General features: G+C 41.2%; 1 protein-coding gene and 1 long non-coding RNA gene across 7 annotated transcripts in view; one reads left to right on the top strand and one right to left on the bottom strand.

Moving 5' to 3' along the window:
• LOC126982141 (protein kinase C, brain isozyme-like) overlaps positions 1–20,670 on the top strand; it is a 92,042-nt gene that overhangs the window by 70,438 nt on the left and 934 nt on the right. For all 3 annotated transcript variants that reach the window (XM_050833993.1, XM_050833991.1, XM_050833992.1), the window contains exons 9-13: positions 360–512; positions 1,300–1,391; positions 2,110–2,311; positions 4,971–5,159; positions 7,335–7,475. In XM_050833993.1, coding sequence (XP_050689950.1) covers positions 360–512; positions 1,300–1,391; positions 2,110–2,311; positions 4,971–5,159; positions 7,335–7,475 — 777 coding nt within the window. The remainder of the gene's footprint in view (positions 1–359; positions 513–1,299; positions 1,392–2,109; positions 2,312–4,970; positions 5,160–7,334; positions 7,476–20,670) is intronic.
• On the bottom strand, positions 9,693–15,425 carry LOC126982147 (uncharacterized). Of its 4 annotated transcripts, none has more exons than XR_007734662.1 (3): positions 13,044–15,425; positions 10,724–12,903; positions 9,693–10,591 (listed from the first exon to the last, which is right to left on the bottom strand). It is a non-coding gene; the product is annotated as an uncharacterized LOC126982147 (long non-coding RNA). The 4 variants fall into 4 exon arrangements; XR_007734663.1 differs by having other exon boundaries at positions 9,693–12,334; positions 12,472–12,903; XR_007734661.1 differs by having other exon boundaries at positions 9,693–12,642; positions 12,783–12,903.

Below are 20,670 nucleotides of genomic sequence, written 5' to 3'. Positions count from 1 at the left end.
TACCCCCCTATCATCCCCTTTTTTTCTGTGACATCAAGATCAGGCTCTATACCCTCCCTATCATCCCCTTCTTCCTGTGACATCAAGATCAAGCGCTATACCCCCTATCATCCCCTTCTTCCTGTGACATCAAGATCAAGCGCTATTACCCCTATCATCCCCTTCACCTGTGACATCAAGATCAAGCGCTATATTCACCTAAGTCACCTTCGACATCAAGATCAAGCGCTATACCCCCCTATCATCCCCTTCTTTCTGTGACATCAAGATCAAGCGCTATACCCACCCAAGTCACCTTCGACATCAAGATCAAGCGCTATACCCCCCTGTCATCCCCTTCTTCTCCGCGTTTCCAACAGGGCACGGATGAGTTGTACGCCATCAAGATTCTGAAGAAGGACATCATTATCCAGGACGACGATGTAGAATGCACCATGATCGAGAAGAGGGTCCTGGCGCTGGCAAATAAGCCGCCATTCCTTGTGCAACTCCATTCCTGCTTCCAGACTATGGTGAGAGAGAGAGAGAGAGAGAGAGAGAGAGAGAGAGAGAGAGAGCAGTAAAAGCGAGCATTCATTACCATTTCAAACACACACACACACACACACACGAGAGAGAGAGAGAGAGAGAGAGAGAGAGAGAGAGAGAGAGAGAGAGAGAGAGAGAGAGCACTAAAACACTGGGAATGGAATCGGCGTAAACAAACAAACGAACATTCACACGTCCTGTTTAGCACGAATGTTTACGTTTCTGAGCCTGAATGTGTGACGTCACTGATTGTAGGGAGGAGGAGGAGAAAGAAGAAGAAGAAGGAGGAGAAGAAGAAGAAGAAGAAGAAGAAGAAGAAGAAGAAGAAGAAGAAGAAGAAGAAGAGGAGGAGGAGGAGGAGGAAGTACGGACTGAATACAAGAGGAGGAGGAGGATGAAGTAGGGAATATATTTAAGGAAAGGTACAGGAAGAGGAGGAGGAGAAGGAGGAGGAGGGATTGAATACAAGAGGAGGAGGAGGAAGACGTAGGGAATATATTTAAGGAAAGGTACAGGAAGAGGAGGAGGAGGAGAGAAGAGAGAGAGAGAGAGAGGAGAGAGAGAGAGAGAGAGAGAGAGAGAGAGAGAGAGAGAGAGAGAGAGAGAGAGAGAGAGAGAATACCAACATAAACACACACACACACACACACAAACACACACACAAAACATCCCCCCCTCCTCCCCCCTCCCCCCACACAGACATACCCTTACCAATACTAATACTACGTTTGTGTATGTGTATGTATGTGTGTGTGCGTTCGTGTGTTCCAGGACCGGCTGTACTTCGTCATGGAATACGTGAATGGCGGTGACCTCATGTTCCAAATTCAACAGTGCGGAAAATTCAAGGAACCCGTCGCTGTGTGAGTATAGAGAAAGTCTTTTAAACATTGATAAACAAACAGATAAAACGACTTTTAAACATAGGTAGATAGATAGATAGATAGATTGATAGATAGGTGATTCGTTGATAGATTAGGTAGAGTTGTAGATTGATGGTTTGAAAGACAGAGAAGGGAGGAAGAAGAGGAAGAGGAGGAGGAGGAGGAGGGGAATGTTATATGCTTTGTGAGTATAGAGAAAGACGTTTAAATATAGATAAATACATGGATAGCTAAATAAATAGATAGATAGATAGATAGTTGAATGGTTGATAGATTAGATAGAGTTATAGTTAGATAGTTTGAAAGACAGAGAAGGAAGGAAACAAGAAGAGGAGGAGGAGGAGGAAGGGAATGTTAGATAGATAGATAGATAGACAGTTCATTGACAGATAGAAATAGACTTTAAATATAGATAGATAGATAGCTTGATAGATATAGAAGATTTATTGATAGATAACACCCTCTTCTTTCAATCAATCAGTTAGTCAGTCAGTCAGTCAGTTAGTTAGTCAGTCAATCACTCACTCACTCACCCACTAAACCAACCACAGACTCACTCAATCAACCCTTCTCTCTCTATTTCCTTAGGTTTTACGCAGCAGAGATCGCCAATCACTCACTCACTCACCAAACCACACACACACACACACACACACACTCACTCACTCAATCAACCCTTCTATCTCTATTTCCTCAGGTTTTACGCAGCAGAGATCGCCATCGGACTGTTCTATCTCCACTCGCGAAGCATCGTCTACCGCGACCTCAAGCTGGACAACGTTCTGCTCGACCAGGACGGCCACATCAAGATCGCTGACTTCGGGATGTGCAAGGAGGGCATCTCGGGCGACAGGACCACCAAGACCTTCTGCGGAACGCCTGACTATATCGCCCCTGAGGTTAGTGTATTTACCTATTTACCTAGTTGTAATTTTACAGGGTCTGGGCTTACGCACGTGTGGTCTCGTCTCCGTATCTATAATTATCCAACTTTTCCTTGAAGCTCTGCACAGTGCACACTCCTCGCCGATACTATTTCTTCACTTAGTCTGTTCCAAACCTCTATGTTTCTTAGTGGGAAGCTATTTTTCTTTGTCTCGAGCATCTTCCCTGAAAGTGTGTGTGTGTGTGTGTGTGTGTGTGTGTGTGTGTGTGTGTGTGTGTGTTTCGGGCCGTGTTACAGATGTATACGTGGTTGTATGAGTCTGCACATTAGGCACGGCTACTACATTTCTTCACACTAAGCGAAACGCCTACGACGGGAAGACCCAAGAATATAACCCACAAGCTCAGAGTGCGCGAGTGGGCTACGCGATGGTGCGGCAAGGAATGAAGGAACTGTCAAGTCTCGCACCCAGACCGACACTCCAGTCAGTCAAACAAAACAATAAGCGACACAAACACAGAAACAAACGATGAAAATGTAGAATAACGCGTGCAGGGGCAGTGTGGAAGGCGCTTCACGCTCCTCAGACTCGTTTGTTTTCAAGTGGCAGGCACCGCCCGCCGATCACCGGCATCACCAGACCACGCCCACACTCAGCCAGTCAGTCAGTCACTCAAAACAAAAGAGAATTAGATAGAAACAAGCGCTGAAAATCTAGAATAAACACAACAGCGTGTGGAAGGGCAATGTGGAATGCGCCTAGCGTACCTTTTACTTGTGTTTGTCTACAAGCGGCGCCAGTTCACCGCCGCCACCACATCACGCCGACACTACAGTCACTCAGAGAAAAAAGAAACATGAAAAAGACACAGAAGCAAGCAATGAAAATATAAAGTAGCACAATAACATTGGACGGACATTGGAATGCGCATGGCGCACCTCACACTTTTGTTTGTTTACACGTGGCGCTGTCACGGACTGGTGTGTAAGTCTGTGGGCGCCGCCGTGTGTAAGTCTGTGGGCGCCGCCACCACCACGCCACGCTGTGTACGTCACTTCAGTCTAGTCAGACAAAACAAAACAGCAGAAACAGGCGATGAAGACGTGTAGGGCCGCTGTGTAAGGCACGTGGCGTACCTCATAGGGACATATTTTTAAACATTTCGACGCCCATGTTCACCTGTTTGCCAAGGCTTTCGTGGGAGTTGTGGGCATTTCCAGGGGTAGTAGTTTTATGACCCTGGTGGTGGTGTGACCCTTCCACAGTCATATTAAGATTATTTACGGCATCATGTCCGGCTCACGTCAATATAGTGTAGGTGTGTTGCCGTGTGTAGGCAATAAGTATGTGCGAGGGCTACAGAGAAGGTCAGGCAGTCAGGGCAGTGTCACCCATACACCATTTTTTCCCATTAGAATACGTGTTCTTATTACACAGCCGCGTTTCTCGCCCGTATAGTCGCGTAGTAGGTGTGAATACTATATCTTCTTGTTAGTTTATCGATCTCATTCTATCGTACATGTCTAGCTATCTGTGTGTGTGTGTGTGTGTGAATTCCTATTTTTTTTTTCTATCTGTCTTTCTGTCTCTATTAATCTATGCATCTGTCGATCTATCTTGTATCTATCAATGTGTGTGTGTGTGTGTGTGTGTGTGTGTGTGTTTGTTTGGCCAGAGCATTCATTGTTGGTTATTTTTTTATTTTGTTATTATTTACGTTTTCAAAGGCTAGGTAGGTTGACCGCCCGCGTGAATTCATTAGTAAGTTTTATATCTCTGTGTTTCTTGTTCATTCCCTTTACTATTGTTATTACTATTATTATTATTATTTTCCATTAGTTTTAGTTTCCCTGTTTCTGTCCTTGATTTTCTTTACCATTGTTGTTATTACTCTTTTCAGGGGGCACTTGCGTAAAAAATTGCCTCTCTGAATTATGTCGGGGAAACTATCGCATATATTCACACTTACTTATTCACGTTTTCTCTCTTACTCACTTTAATGGGGTACTTATGTAAAGCGTTCTGAGTTATTCACGTTTTCTCTCTTACTCACTTTAATGGGGTACTTATGTAAAGCGTTCTGAGTTATGCATCCAGCCTTAATTCATATTCACGGTTTTACCTCACTGTTTTGCATTTATTTCTTCACATTTTCTCTTATTCTTTATCATTCCAAGGCTCATACACTCATTTTCAAGGATTTGGTTGAGATTGTGTTAGTAGTATTTCCATGGGCAGTGTCATGAGCCTTGTGATGCTGAACGTAACCTAGTGTATCGTAACCTAACCTAGTGTATCATAACCTAACCTAACTTAACCAAGAGTATCGTAACTTATCCTAGTGTATCGTAACCTTACCTAACTTAACCTAGTGTAACGTAACCTAGCCTAACTTAACCTAGTGTAATGTAACCTAACCTAACTTAACCTAGTGCATCGTAACCTAACCTAACTTAACTTAGTGTATTGTAACTTAACATAGTGTATCGTAACCTAACCTAACTTAACCTAGTGTATTGTAAGCTAACCTAACTTAACCTTGTGTATTGTAACCTAACCTAATCCACAGTCAAGGGGTTAACCTACCATATTGTAACCTAACCTAACCTAACCCTTCTCACATACACTAAAGCGCACAGTCTCAACACGCACTCATCTTCTTGGCTCCCAGATCATCCTGTACCAGCCATACGGGAAGAGCGTGGACTGGTGGGCATATGGTGTCCTGCTGTACGAGATGCTGGTCGGTCAGCCTCCCTTCGACGGTGAGGATGAGGAGGAGCTGTTCGCGGCCATCACCGACCACAACGTCTCCTACCCCAAGAGCCTCTCCAAGGAGTCAAAGGAGTGCTGCAAGGGAGTGAGTCTGACGGGCTTTTTATTGTCCTGCGTCGGGGAGTAATATGCCAGAGTAAGATTAAAGGGAGAGGGAGGAGAAGGGAGAGGAAGAAAGGAAGGGAAGGAAGAAAGGAATAAAAGAGAAAGGAAGAGAAGAAGAGGGAAGGAAAGAGAAGTAATAAGGGAGAGAAAGGAAGGGAAGGGATGGAGGAAGAGGGAAGAAGGGAGGGAAAGAGAGGAAGAAAGGGAGAGAAATGGAGGGAAAAAAAGAGGAAGGAAGGGAGAAGAAGAGGAGGGAAAGAGAGAAAGGGAGGGAAAGGGAGATGGAGGGAGGAGGAAAGGAAGGGAGGGAAGAGAGATGGAGAGGAAATAAGGGAGAGAAAGGAGGAGGGAGGAAGAAAAAAAGGGAGGGAAAGAGAGGAAGAAAGGGAGAGAGATGGAGGGAAAAAAAAGAGAAAGGAAGGAAGGGAGGAGGAGAGAGAGAGAGAGAGAGAGAGAGAGAGAGAGAGAGAGAGAGAGAACATATGTTACGTGTCTTTATCACCTCCTCCTCCCCCCCATCCTTCTCCTCCTCCTCCTCCTCCTCCTCCTCCTCCTCCTCTCTTTAAAATGCTTCTTAAGTGTATGAGAGTAGAATTGAGGCTCTACTGGGAGAGAGAGAGAGAGAGAGAGAGAGAGAGAGAGAGAGAGAGAGAGAGATTGCACCTTAGGGCCTGCAAGATGAAGTGCGGAATGTGTATCAGAGAGAGGGAGAGAGAGAGAAAGTCAGGGAGCGAACCGTGTGTGTGTGTGTGTGTGTGTGTGTGTGTGTGTGTGTGCGTGTGAAAGAGAGAGAGAGAGAGAATTGCATGCAAGAAATCCCTACCAAGAAATACAGATAGATAGATAGATAGAAAAATAGATAAACACAGATAGATAGATATTTATTAATTTACAGCAAAGGAAGAAGCTCAAGAGATGAAAAAAAAATAATTACAAAAAAAAAACTACTATACATTGCCCCTATATAGAAGAGTTCAGAAGAGCGACCGAGATAGATAGATAGATAGACAGTAAATAGACACCTCACCTCTCTCTCTCTCTCTCTCACTTAGGTTAACTCTGATCCAGGGAAGTGATTTAGTTAAGTCTGCCCTAAAGTTGAGGCCTCAGAGCTACCCTATAAAAAATGTGTGTGGAGGCCCCGGGCTCGCTCTCTCTCTCTCTGACTCATTCTTTTTATTTATTTTTTCTTTCATTCATATTTCCCTTCTTCCTTTCTTTCCTTCATCTATTTCATTCTTTTTTATTTTATTTTTATTTTCTTTACTTATTTCATCCTTGTTTTCTGTTTTTCTTTCTTTCTTCCTTCTTTTTCACTGTTTTCCTTCTTTCTTTTTTTAATTTCTCATTTCATTCACTTTTTATTTCATTTTGTCTTTCTGATTTTCTTTCACTCTCATTTTCTTGTTTTCTTTCTTTCCTTCCATTCTTTCCTTCCTTCATCCATTACACCCAATCTTATTCACTTTCTTTCTCTACTTACTTATTCACTTCATTCTTTCTATATTCTTTCCTTCCTTCCTTCATCTATAACACTCTATCTTATACATCTTCTTTCTTTGCTAACTCATTTACTTCATTCTTTCTTGCTTAATAAAATGACGTAACATTTGAAACCGAAGCAAAAAATAATAATACCGCTCTCACCATCCTGCCCCCATTCCAGTTCCTGACCAAGCAGCCTCAATAAGATAATAAATAAAAAAAAACACTTATAAAAAACACCAGCCCCCCAAAAAAACACAAAAATACACCAATAAAAGATACCAGCCCCCAAAAAACATTAAAATACACCAATAAAAGATACCAGCTCCCCAAAAAACATTAAAATACACCAATTAAAGATACCAGCCCCCAAAAACACATTAAAATACACCAATAAGAATAATTCAGTAAAAAAAACACCATTTAAAATAAAACGCCCATAAAAAGCTGCTTAAAACACTAGTTAAAAAAAAAACTTGTAAAAAACACCATTAAGAAAGACAAATTCCCCCCCAAAAAACAAACAAACAAAAAAAACAGTTAAAAAACACTAATGAAAAAAATACTGAATGAAAGAAACACCAAGAGAAACACACACACACACACACACACACACACACACACACACAAAAAAAAAAAACGCTCTCTCACCATCCCGTCCCCATTCCAGTTCCTGACCAAGCAGCCCCTGAAGCGTTTGGGGTGCGGCGCAAAGGGCGAGGAGGACGTACGAACACACCCATTCTTCCGGCGGATCGACTGGGAGAAGCTCGAAAACAGGGAGGTCCAGCCACCCTTCAAGCCCAAGATCGTAAGTACCGAGCCTCTCCATTCTCCGCCTCACTCTCCATCTCTCTCTCGTCCACTCCGCCTGTCCGTCTGTCTGTCTGTCTTGAGTCAATTCCACCTTGGACTTCAACCTCACCCTCGTCCGCTCCACTCGGTTTCAACTCGTTTCATCTCGTTTTGTCGTGTTTTAAGCTCAGACTTGCTGGGGTGCTTACATACGAGATCCCTTTCTTCGCTTCCCTTCCCCTCCCTTCCCCTTCCTTTCCTTTCCCTTCCCTTTCCTTCCCTTCCCTTCCATTCCCTTCCCTTCCCTTCGCTTCCCTTCCCTTCCTTTCCCTTCCCTTCCCTTCCTTTCCTTTCCTTCCCCTTCCTTCCCTTTTTCCCTTCCCCATCCTTCCATTCCTTCCCCTTCCTTCCATTTCTTAACCTTCCTTTTCCTTCCCTCCCATGCCCTTCCCATCCCTTCCTTCCCTTCCTTTCCTTTCCCTTTATAAACTTAGGCAAATCTTTCTTATTTTCCTCGCTTTCTTTTGCGTTTGAGAAGCAAGTGAAATCATCTTCCATATTATCTTCTATCCTATCTTCCCTTCCGACCAAGCCAAATTCTATCATATTTTATCTTTATCTTCAGTCTCTCTTCTTCCAAGCAACTCAAACTACCTTCTATCTTTCTTATCTTAGTGTCAGAGCAAGTCAAATTTCTCTCGCGTCCAAATGAGTGGAACTTTTTATCATGGTGTTGGGAGAGGCATTGAGGTCCAAGGGGATGGTCTAGAGTTTCCCACAAGACTTATTTATCTATCTTATTTTGGCCGAGGAGAAGCCAGCGGACAGGAGGAACACTTGTATGGGCAACGAAAAAAATGATGTTGTGTTAGTCTGTTTTGAGGAAGGTTTAGATTCCTCTCAGTGGGTTCATGTTTAATTGGTTCTGGATGCTGGAAATGGATGGAATTGCACACTCATTATTATCTTCTCAAAAGGATGGAACAACTGCTCTTTAACCCGGTAGCAGCGGGGATCATGTTTCTTAATGGTCCCTCTTAGCGAGAAAAATGAGAAAAAATCACCCCTCACAAGATAATGAAACAAGAATTCTTATAAGAGGAAAAAAAAAATTGTCTAAAATATCAAAGACAAAAAAAAACACATACACCAAAACCATTAACAGCAAAAAAAAAAAAAAAAATCATACAAAATGCAATAGAAACCACACAAAAAAAAGAGAAAATAAATCATACGAGTGTTCCTCACGTCCGACTGACCAACTGACTGACTGACTGGCCGGGCGAGCGAGGAATGTTCCGAGGCTCGTCCGGTCGGTTCGTAGTGGCGTAGCGTAGCCTAGTGAGTGGCGGCCCCTGTGGGTGTGCTGTGTGGCGGCCGGGGTGTGTGGCCTGGCAAACTCTCGGCCGCCCCGCCCTCGTAGTGTTGTGAAATTTGCATCGTGTGGAGAGCGTTAAGTAGTCATGGTTTGGTTGCTTCATTATTTTTCTCCTTTTCTTTATTTCTTTCCCTATTTCCTTGTATTTTTCTTTATTCCCTTTCTCATTTTCCTTTTTTCTCATGCTTCACTTTTTTTTTTTTTAATTTGTTCTTCGTCTGTTTTTCTTTCTTTTTAAAAATTTCTTCCTTTAACTTATTTTTGTCTCCTTGTTTTCCTTTGTTTTCTTTCGCTTTCCTTCAATCTACATTTTTTTCCCCTTTTTTTCCTTCTGTTTTTCTTTAATTTTTGTTTATTTTCCTATCCATATTTTTTTCTCCTTCCATTTTCCTTCAGTCTACATTTATTTTTTATTTTTTCCTTCTTTTTTCCTTCAATCTACAATTTATTTTCATTCTTTTTCCTTCAATCTACATTTATTTTTATTTTTCCTTTTTTTCCTTCAATCTACAATTTATTTTCTTACTTTCTTTCTTTTTCCTTCAATCTATATTTATTTTTATTTTTCCTTCCTTTTTTCCTTCAATCTTTGCTTATTTTTCTATCCATATTTTTTTCTCCTTTCTTTCTTTCTTTCTCTTTCTTTTTCCTTCGATCTTAATTTATTTTCCTCTTCTCTTCTTCTTTCTTTCATTCTTTCTTTCTTCCTTTCTTTCTCTCTTTTCTTCATGGCTCATTTATTTTGTTTTTCTTTCTCTCATTCTTTCTTTCTTTCTCTCTTCCTTCCTTCCTTTCTTTCTGCATAGTGTCTGTGTTCTTGTCTTTTTGTTTTGTTTTGTTTTGTTAATTTTTCTATATTTTACCCTAGAAGTGGTGTGAGAGAAGATTTACACTGCATTAGGTCAGGTCAAGTCAGGTCAGGTCAGGTTAGGCCAGGTTAGGTTATGATACTCTAGGGTAGGTCAGGTCAAGTCAGGTTAGGTTAGGTTAAGTTACAATACACTAGGTTAGGTTAGGCTAGGTTACGATACACTTGGTCAGGTCAGGTTAGGTTAGGATAGGTTATGTTAGGTCAGGTCAGGTTAGGTTAGGTTATAATACACTTGGTCAGATCCGGTCAGGTTAGACTAGGCTATGATACGCTAGGTTAGGTTGGGCTAGGTTACAATACACTAGGTCAGGTTAGGCTAGGTTGGGTTAGGTTAGGCTAGGTTGGGTTAGGTCAGGTCAGATTAGGCTAGGTTACGATACACTAGGTTAGATTAGGTTAGGTCAGGTCAGGTTAGGATAGGTTACGATACACTAGGTTAGGTTAGGCTAGGTTACAATACACTAGGTCAAGCCAGGTCAAGGTAGGATAGGTTGGGTTAGGTTAAGTTAGGGATGGACCAGTTTCTATAAATCCTAATGTTTCCCTTCACACAGAGACTTACTAATAGGTGTCATGTTCTTACTTAATTATTTTCCTTCTTTTCTCTTTCTCCTATGTCCACAAACACCATATTCCTTTTATTTTTGTTCCCTTATATAACAAAAGCATATTCCTCTCTGCTTCCTATTATTTTCCAGCACTGTCTTTCTCTTTCATCAATTCCTTCCTCTCTTAATTTCCACTCCTTCCTTCCTTCCCTTCATTCCACCTCAGTCTTGTCTCGTCCGACCTTGCTCACTCTTCACACAGACATATCTCTCTGTCTCTCTATCTCTGAGCAATTCCTTTTCCTCTTTCCACTCCTTCCTTCCCTTCCTTCCACCTCAGTCTCGTCTCGTCCGACCTCGCTCACTCTTCACACAGACATATCTCTCTCTGTTTCTCATCTCACTGTCTCTACCTCTGAGCAATTCCTTTTTCTCTTTCCATTCCTTCCTTCCTTCATTCATTCCACCTCAGTCTTGTCTTGTCCGACCTCTCTCTCTCTTCACACAGACATATCTCTCTCTGTTTCTCATCTTACTGTCTATCTCTCTTTCGTCTTCAATCTCATCTCTCTATCACTTATATTGGTGGTGGTGATGGCTTTCTACGAGAGGGTAACATCTGCCCACATCTTCACATCATCTCTGTCGCTCTGTCTCGCATCCTTTGGCCATGGTGGTTAGGTAAAGCTTGCAAAAGAACGTGTTATATCTCTCTGCGTCTGTGCCTGTCTCTCCTCTCCATATTCCCTGTGTTACATATGATTAAAAGGCTTTGAGAGAGGCTATTTTGATCTCTCCATATCTCTCCCTGTCTCTCTATCTCCTCTCCTTGCTGTGATGCTGAGAGACTTCCAGGAGGGTCTGTTATCTCTCTCCACCCTGTCTCTCTACTCCATATTCCCTGTGTTACATATGATTAAAAGGCTTTGAGAGAGACTATTTGAGCTCTCCATATCTCTCCCCTCTCTCTGTCTCCTCTCCTTGCTGTGATGCTGAGAGACTTCCAGGAGGGTCTGTTATCTCTCTCCACCCTGTCTCTCTACTCCATATTTCCTGTGTTACATATGATTAAAAGGCTTTGAGAGAGGCTATTTTGATCTCTCCATATCTCTCCCCTCTCTCTGTCTCCTCTCCTTGCTGTGATGCTGAGAGACTTCCAGGAGGGGCTTGTTATCTCTCTCCACCCTGTCTCTGTACTCCATATTCACTGTGTTACATATGATTAAAAGGCTTTGAGAGAGACTATTTGAGCTCTCCATATCTCTCCCGTCTCTCTGTCTCCTCTCCTTGCTGTGATGCTGAGAGACTTCCGAGAGGGGCTGCTATCTCTCTCCACCCTGTCTCCATCTCTCCCTGTCTCTCCACCTCTCCGCTTGCTGTTATTCTTCAAGTCGGTGGGGTCACACTTCCGCCGAGGGTGACCGAACCACCCCCTACACACTCCACCTCACTCCACGCCACTCCACCAAACGCATCAGGCAGGGCATGTGGTTAGGGTGCATGCGGTTGAGTCCTCGGTTGCATGTGGTTGATTCTCGGTTGCATGGACGCATGGTAACCACACCTTGAGATGCATGGTAGATGAATGTTTGTTATAAGGCAATTGGATCCTGTTTAAGAGACGAGTGTACGTTTACAAAGGTTTCGACCCCACAAGAGAGAGTTGGGTGTTTCGTCGCTACTGGAACCTGTGTTTGACCTGACCTCTGTTGCTGGTTTACCCACGGCAGCGGCGACAGTGGCGGGCAGAGCATATATTTACCTTTGGCGTACCTGTGAAGTTGTTTTTTTTTGCGTCTGATACATCGTTAGTGATTAATTTCTTTCCCTTACCTGTGTGTCGTTACCTGAATCGTCAATATCCTACCTGTGATTACCTCGTTAGTGGGTCGTTTCTACCCTACCTGTGTCACATCGTTAGCTAACCAATCCTTTCTCACCTGATTTCATCGTTATAGTTCATTGCTTTTTTTACCTGGGAATCATATCGTTAGGTCACTAATTTCCTACCTGTGATAATCGTTAGTGAGTTATGTCTTCCCTACCTGTGACTCGTTAACCAAGCATTCATTTCTCACCTGTGATTCATCATTAACCTAATCATTTTTTTACCTGGGAATCATATCGTTAGGTCACTAATTTCCTACCTGTGATAATCGTTAGTGAGTTATGTCTTCCCTACCTGTGACTCATTAACCAAGCATTCATTTCTCACCTGTGATTCATCGTTAACCTAATCATTTTTTTACCTGGGAATCATATCGTTAGGTCATTCATTTCCTACCTGTGATAATCGTTAGTGAGTTATGTCTTCCCTACCTGTGACTCGTTAACCAAGCATTCATTTCTCACCTGTGATTCATCGTTAACCTAATCATTTTTTTACCTGGGAATCATATTGTTAGGTCATTCATTTCTTACCTGTGATTATGTCGTTAGTGAGTTATGTCTTCCCTACCTGTGACTCGTTAACCAAGCATTCATTTCTCACCTGTGATTCATCGTTAACCTAATCATTTTTTTTACCTGGGAATCATATCGTTAGGTCACTAATTTCCTACCTGTGATAATCGTTAGTGAGTTATGTCTTCCCTACCTGTGACTCGTTAACCAAGCATTCATTTCTCACCTGTGATTCATCGTTAACCTAATCATTTTTTTTTACCTGGGAATCATATCGTTAAGCCATCACTTTCCTACCTGTGATTATGTCGTTAGTGAGATTTCTTTCCCTACCTGTGACTCGTTAACCAAGCATTCATTTCTCACCTGTCATTCACCGTTAACCTATTCATATTTTTAAAGCCACAAATTTGGCCCGTCTCTGCTACCTGGTTAAGATATGTGTTACGACTTTAAATTTGTGTCACCTCAAAATTAATTATACGTAATCTTCAGTTTCTTACCATCTTGAAAAATGTGTATCGATCTCTTCTCGCTGTTATTTATTTATTTATTCATTTTCATTTAAATTTGTTGCCTCGAAAAAAAAACAAAAAAAAATTCTTACAACTCAAAAAAAAGTGTTACCATTTTCCTCCCTTACTTCCTATTGGTCATCTTCAAGGTTCAGTGGCTTATAGAATTATGATAACTAAAGAAAATGAATAGAATAGTTTTTGTTGCCCCCAGAACCTTAGTATTTGCTCTATCTCCCTCCCCATGCCAGCCAGGTAGACCTCACACAAGCCCACCTTAGTATTTGCTCTATCTCCCTCCCCATGCTGGCCAGGTAGACCTCACACAAGCCCTGAATTCCTTGCCTCCGTGCTCTCCTCTGTCACCTCTTGTGTATAGTGTCAATTTCTCAATCCTATCCGTTCTGTGGCGTCCTCTGTACATTCTCCTTCATCTTCGTGTATGAAGCGGATAGTGCGATAGTGTTATTATTGTTGTTCTTGTTTTAAGGTATGATTGACGACAAGTATAATTTAAAACAGTAATGATAATAATGATACTATTACAACAGGACTAAGTCAGCTTCCTATAAACATCTTTTACGGGTTAATTAAATGGGTACTTCCAGCATATTAATAGGCTTCAAAATTAGTTGTATGAGGGTGCAAATAGGCTAAACAAAACATATAATTGGAAGTGAAGTAATAAGAACAGAAGAACATAAGAACGTAGGAGTCTGCAAGAGGCCAGTGGAATTTTAATCGAGAAATACAGTCCCTCAAATAGCACGGTTTTCAATAGTTCAGTTTCGGCTTTATACGGATTGTCATGGAAGACCTTTTAGGATTTTTAAATTTCCTGCTTGTCGGGAAATTTAAAAATCCTAAAAAATCTTATTAGAAAATCCACATAAAACCAAAACCGAACTATTGGAAACCGTACCATTTGAGGGAGGACTGTATTTTAGAAGAGTCTGTCGTTGGCGAGATGGCAATCCTCTACTTAAATTAATACTCAATGTTACTATAGAGAGGTATAAGAAGATATGGCAAGCTTTCCCTAGTAGAGTACACGTCTATATGGATTTTTGGTCAGTCCAGTTTGTGTTTTTTTTCCTTTTTATTACATGGAAATCTGAAAACTCGATGCTCCCAATTTTTTGAGTTGTATAAATTTTTTGAGTTGTATAATTTTTTGTCGTATAAATATTTTGAGTTGTACACATTTTTGGAGTTGTATAAATCTTTTGAGTTTTATAAATTCTGGGAGTCATATGAATTTTTAAAGTTGTATAAATTTTTTGAGTCGTATAAAGTTTTTGAGTCTTATAAATTTCTTAAGTTGTATTAATATTTGAAGTCGTGTAAATTATTGGAGTCTTATAAATTTCTTAAGTTGTATTAATATTTGAAGTCGTATAAATTATTGGAGTCGTATAAATTTCTTAAGTTGTATTAATATTTGAAGTCGTGTAAATTATTGGAGTCTTATAAATTTCTTAAGTTGTATTAATATTTGAAGTCGTATAAATTATTGGAGTCGTATAAATTTCTTGAGTCGTATTAATATTTGAAGTCGTGTAAATTATTGGAGTCTTATAAATTTCTTAAGTTGTATTAATATTTGAATTCGTATAAATTATTGGAGTCTTATAAATTTCTTAAGTTGTATTAATATTTGAATTCGTATAAATTATTGGAGTCTTATAAATTTCTTAAGTCGTATTAATATTTGAAGTCGTGTAAATTATTGGGGTCATATAAAGTTTTTGAGTCTTATAAATTTCTTAAGTTGTATTAATATTTGAAGTATAAATTATTGGAGTCGTATAAATTTTTTGAGTCATAAATTTCTGAAAAGTTTTTAATCTATATATCTAGTAATATCAACTCTTTAATAGGTACATAAAAGCAAGACACACGACACCAAAAAACTATTACAGCGATGCGTATTAAAAAAAAAAAAACAATAACAAAAAACAAGTAAAATAGAAAAGAGGAAATTTTTAATGAATTCAAAATCTTTCGGAAAAAAAAAGGAAAAATCAACCCATTATTAACATCTGTAAATATATATATACAGCATTCATGTGTGTGCCTCATCCCCATCCAATTTATTTATTTTCATCGTCCTCTTTTTGGTGTGTACTTACGTAACCTCCGAAACATTCCAATATAAGTGTTACCTGTTGATTGGTGTTCCTCGTCAATCCTCGTTAAACAATAGCCTCTACCTGTGTGTGTGTGTGTGTGTGTGTGTGTGTGTGTGTGTGTGTGTGTGTGTGTGTAAACTTTCCGAGACTGTACAAATGAGAGAGAGAGAGAGAGAGAGAGAGAGAGAGAAATTTACGTAGAGAGGGAGAGACAAATTAATTTACGTAGAGAGAGAGAGACAAATTTACATTGAGAGAGAGAGAGAAATTTACGCAGAGAGAGAGAGACAAATTTACGTAGAGAGAGAGACAAATTTACATAGAGAGAGAGAGAGAGAGAGAGAGAGAGAGAGAGAGACAAATTTACGTAGAGAGAGGGAGACAAATTTACGTCAACCCAAACCTGACTGTCCCTTATATATGTCTAAACAGCTGTATATATATGCCTATCTGTGTGTATCCTTAGTATGGGAATGGGTGGGAGTATGTCTTTATATTGAGGGATGAAAGGAAGGAAGGAAGGAAGGAAGGCTGAAAGAAAGTTTAGCTGGTATATGAAGGAAGGAAGGAAGGAAGGAAGAGAGAGGAAGGAAGGAAGGAAGGAAGAGAGAGGAAGGTTGAAAGAAAGTGTAGCTGGTATATGAAGGAAGGAAGGAAGGAAGAGAAAGTAAGGAAAGGAAGGAAGGAAGAGAGAGGAAGGTTGAAAGAAATTGTAGCTGGTATATGAAGGAAGGAAGGAAGGAAGGAAGGGAGAGAGAGAGAGGAAGATTGAAAGAAAGTGTAGCTGGTATATGAAGGAAGGAAGGAAGGAAGGAAGGGAGAGAGAGGAAGATTGAAAGAAAGTGTAGCTGGTATATGAAGGAAGGAAGGAAGGGGAGTGGGAGGAACCTAATCATTTGACTAGGCTAAACTTATGAATGTATGAAGTTTCGATTCGTACCATAAATACGTGCGTGTGAGTGTGTACGGATAAGTGTATGTATGTGTGTGTGTGTGTGTGTGTGTGTGCGTCAACGTTCCACCCCTTAAGAAGTTAATGATTTGACTAGGCTAAACTTATGAATGGATGAAATTTCGATTCGTACCGTAAATATGTGCGTGTGAGTGTGTACGGATAAGTGTGTATGTATGTATGTATATGTGTGTGTGTGTGTGTGTGTGTGCGTCAATGTTCCAGCCCTTACTATGTGCGCGGACAAGCCTCCTAAACTTATGAATGGATGAAGTTTCGATTCGTATCGTAAATATGTGTGTGTGAGTGTGTACGGATAAGTGTGTATGTATGTATGTGTGTGTGTGTGTGCGTCAGCGTTCCACCCCTTACCATGTGGGCGGACAAGCCTCCATGCTGTCTCCTCATGTGGCGATGCATGTTGATACGCTGTGAGGGCTCCTAACACTCCCCCTAACACACTAACTCAAGGGGCCGGCCGCGACTCGCCTAACCTCACTGTGTCCTGACTCAACCATTGCCGTGATTTGTAGCTTACCTCCCCCCCTGCCCCCCCCCTGCCACCACAGCCCCCTCCCTCGCATCACCACCCTCTCGGAAGACCCGTTCATGTTATATTCTTGTTGCTGTCACGTTTTGTCCTCCCCCCTCACTCACACACTGATGCCTCTTGTTATGTACTACGCAAGATCATTTTTAAACGTGGTGTTCGTGGGTTCTTGACGGTTCTGTGGCTGGTATTAATTTTTTTTTTACCTACAGTTTTTGGACGGAGTTAGTCGTGGCGTCCAAGTCTGAGGTGTGCGCTATTGTCCTCTGGGAACCTGCAAATCCGCCATAGTCTCATTAATAAGGACTAATAATCAATAGTTCATTTGACGTTGGATTCCCAGAGAGTTACCGTAAGTCAGGGCATCACAAACTCTAATAATACATAGTTCAATTTACATTGGATTTCCAGACTTAAATCAGCGCATCACAAACTCTAAAATATGTAGTTCAGTTGATGTTGGATTTCCAGAGAGTTAACCCAGTAGCAGCGATGGGCCAAATTTGTGGCTTTACCGTGTAGCAGCGACGGGCCAAATTTGTGGCTTTACCGTGTAGCAGCGACGGGCCAAATTTGTGGCTTTACCGTGTAGCAGCGACGGACCAAATTTGTGGCTTTACCGTGTAGCAGCGACGGGCCAAATTTGTGGCTTTACCGTGTAGCAGCGACGGGCCAAATTTGTGGCTTTACCGTGTAGCAGCGACGGGCCAAATTTGTGGCTTTACCATGTACCAGTGACAGGCCAAATTTGTGGCTTTACCGTGTAGCAGCGACGGGCCAAATTTGTGGCTTTACCGTGTAGCAGTGACGGGCAAATTTGTGGCTTTACCATGTAGCAGCGACGGCTAAATTTGTGGCTTTACCGTGTAGCAGCGACGGGCCAAATTTGTGGCTTTGCCGTGTAGCAGTGACGGGCCAAATTTGTGGCTTTACCATGTACCAGTGACAGGCCAAATTTGTAGCTTTACCGTGTAGCAGCGACGGGCCAAATTTGTAGCTTTACCGTGTAGCAGCGACGGGCCAAATTTGTGGCTTTATCATGTAGCAGTGACGGGCCAAATTTGTGGCTTTACCGTGTAGCAGTGACGGGCCAGATTTGTGCCATGATATAAACCCCCCAAAATAGATGATGCATAAACTGATCACAAATGCTTTGATATATATTATGAAATGGTTTGTGTGAGGGGTGATTTTTTCTCATTTTTCTCGCTTGGAGGGACCATTAAGAAACATGATCCCCGCTGCTACCGGGTTAAATCAGCGCATCACAAACTCTAATAATACCTAGTTCAGTTTACATTGGATTCCCCGAGAGTTAAACCAGCGATCACAAACTCATTCCTAAAAAGCGAAATGGAAAAATATCAACACAGCTCGCTAACCATGCCTTGACAAACCTCCCAAAACGACAACCCAGCCACAGAATCATTAAGAAACACTAATACCACGTTTACAAAATCCGGCGTTGATGTGTCCTCAAATCACGACCTTATTGTCCCCCTCGGCAAGACTCAGTGTTATAAATATGCAAGTGTCCCCTTAACTGTCACTCCCCCCCACCCCTTACCCCCCCCCTTCTAAGGCACCCCATAGCTGACTCTGCCTCGGTTCTCTGTGTGTTACTAACGGTGGTGGGTGTTTAGCTTGGTGGTGGTGGTGGTGGTGGTTTCAAGCTATACAACTGTTACTCCCATGTTATATTGCTATTACCTGTTATACTGTTATCACCTGTTTCTCCCATGTTAAAAGACTACCACTTGTTCTCCCCATGTTATAAGACTGTTCCCTGTTCTTCCAATGTTCAAATACCACTATCTGTTTTTCCTATGTTCTTCCAGACTCGTTTTCTGTATAAATTCCATCTGTCTGTTCTCCATCTGCTATGTGACTTAAGAGCTGATTAGTTTTCCTGTCTTACGATCGCCAAAATCAGACACGTTTTCTGTGTAAATTAAAACTGTCCACCGTCTGTCTCCACCTGTTGTGTGACGTCAGAGCTGGTAATGTTTTCTTGCGTTACGACCACCAGGCAGTTTCCATGGGCTCAGTACCATGACTCAAGAATAGAAGGGATAGTAGGATTGAATGTGCAGAGAGGCAGTATTGGAGCGAGAGTTGGGAGTAGCAGGATTGAGTGTGCAGAGAGGGGGTTTTGGAGCGAGAGAGTTGGGAGCAGCTTGATTGAGTGTGCAGAGAGGGAGTATTGGAGCGAGAGAGTTGGGAGCAGCAGGATTGAGTGTGCAGAGAGGGGGTTTTGGAGCGAGAGAGTTGGGAGCGGCAGGATTGAGTGTGCAGAGAGGGAGTTTTGGAGCGAGAGAGTTGGAAGTAGCTGGATTGAGTGTGCAGAGAGGGAGTTTTGGAGCGAGAGAGTTGGGAGCAGCAGGATTGAGTGTGCAGAGAGGGGGTTTTGGAGCGAGAGAGTTGGGAGCAGCAGGATTGAGTGTGCAGAGAGGGAGCATGGATATTAAATGAAAGTATGAAAATAAAGAAGAATATAGAGAAGGAGATTGAGAGGAAACTGTCTGGTGTTCAAAAACGATAGAAAAAGAAGATGGAAAAAAGAAACTCTGGTGTTCGCAAGGCCGGAAAATATGTCACTATGTACAAATCTATTTCCTATGGGGACTTATTTTCCAACCTCTGTATATTGTGTCTATGCTGTCAACATGGTACCCTGTTTCCCTTGACTCAAAAAATACTTCCTAATGACTTACATATATTTACTTAGCGAGATGTTTAGTGATGTTTATGATAATAGTAGAGTGTGTAGCTTATTATACTAGGCTTTGTGGGGCTAAGGAAGGATGTTTTAGTGGTGTGTGAAGGAGGTGTATTTTTTTATATTAAGGACGCTTTTGTTTGTGTGATGTCAGATGTTTTTTTTTTTTGTTTTGTTTTTTATTCCTGTTTTTTATCTGCTGTTTTGTGTTGTTTTATTTTATTTGTTTTCTTCAGTTTTCATGTTTTGTTTTCATTGTTTATATTTTTTTTTCATTATTTTTCATTTCATTTTTTTTTTTTTTTTTGTTTTTTCATTATTTGTATTTTTCATTTTCATTGTTTTCATTTTTTAATCAATTATATTTTTTTCATTTTTATTTCTCATTTTTCATCTTTTTCATCTTATTGGGTTTTATGATTTCCAGAGCTTTGTTTTCTTTATATCGAACCTCCTTATTTCTTTCTTTCTTTATTTTTATTTAAGTCACACAGTATTGCCAGTAATATATCCATGGCCATATCACAAGTCCTCCCTTCCTCGGCCATTCCCCTACACCAATAATAGCCATAATTTTGTTCCGGAATTAAGTTTTTCTGTTTCTTTTCCTTTTTAACAACAAACGCTCGGTATTATTATTATTTTCTTCATTATAAGCACCTATGGTTAAGTTATCTCTCCTAATATAATCCAGCACCCTTTTTTGTTTAATCTTTCAGCATTTTTTACGCTAAGCACCATTCAGCTGGGGTCACACATACGCGGTTCAGCGATATGGTTCGTCGTGGATAATGAAACATATATCCATCCACCATAATCCTCCACTATCCGTAACAGTCCGCACAGAGACGCCAAAATTCAATCCGCAATGAACCGTATCGCTGAACCGTTCATGTGTGACTCGGCCCTTAAGCTTCTGTTACGAGGCACATCATTTGTAATACCAAGCACCCTTTTATTTTGCTATCTAGTCCTCATTACTATTACCCAACGTCACAGGCAGCTTTTATCTCCTCCTTATCAACTTATTTTAATTCTTCTTTTCTTCTTCATCTAATGCCCTAATTTTCCTATATTTCTACGCCAAGCAGCTTTTTATTTTCCCTTTTCTTTCCTCTCTCCCTCATTCCTTAGTTCTGTTTT

Source organism: Eriocheir sinensis, chromosome 50, assembly GCF_024679095.1.
Source record: "Eriocheir sinensis breed Jianghai 21 chromosome 50, ASM2467909v1, whole genome shotgun sequence".
NCBI lineage: Eukaryota > Metazoa > Arthropoda > Malacostraca > Decapoda > Varunidae > Eriocheir > Eriocheir sinensis.
Note: the sequence above shows the minus strand (reverse complement) of the source record. Positions and strands in the feature narration are given on the sequence as shown.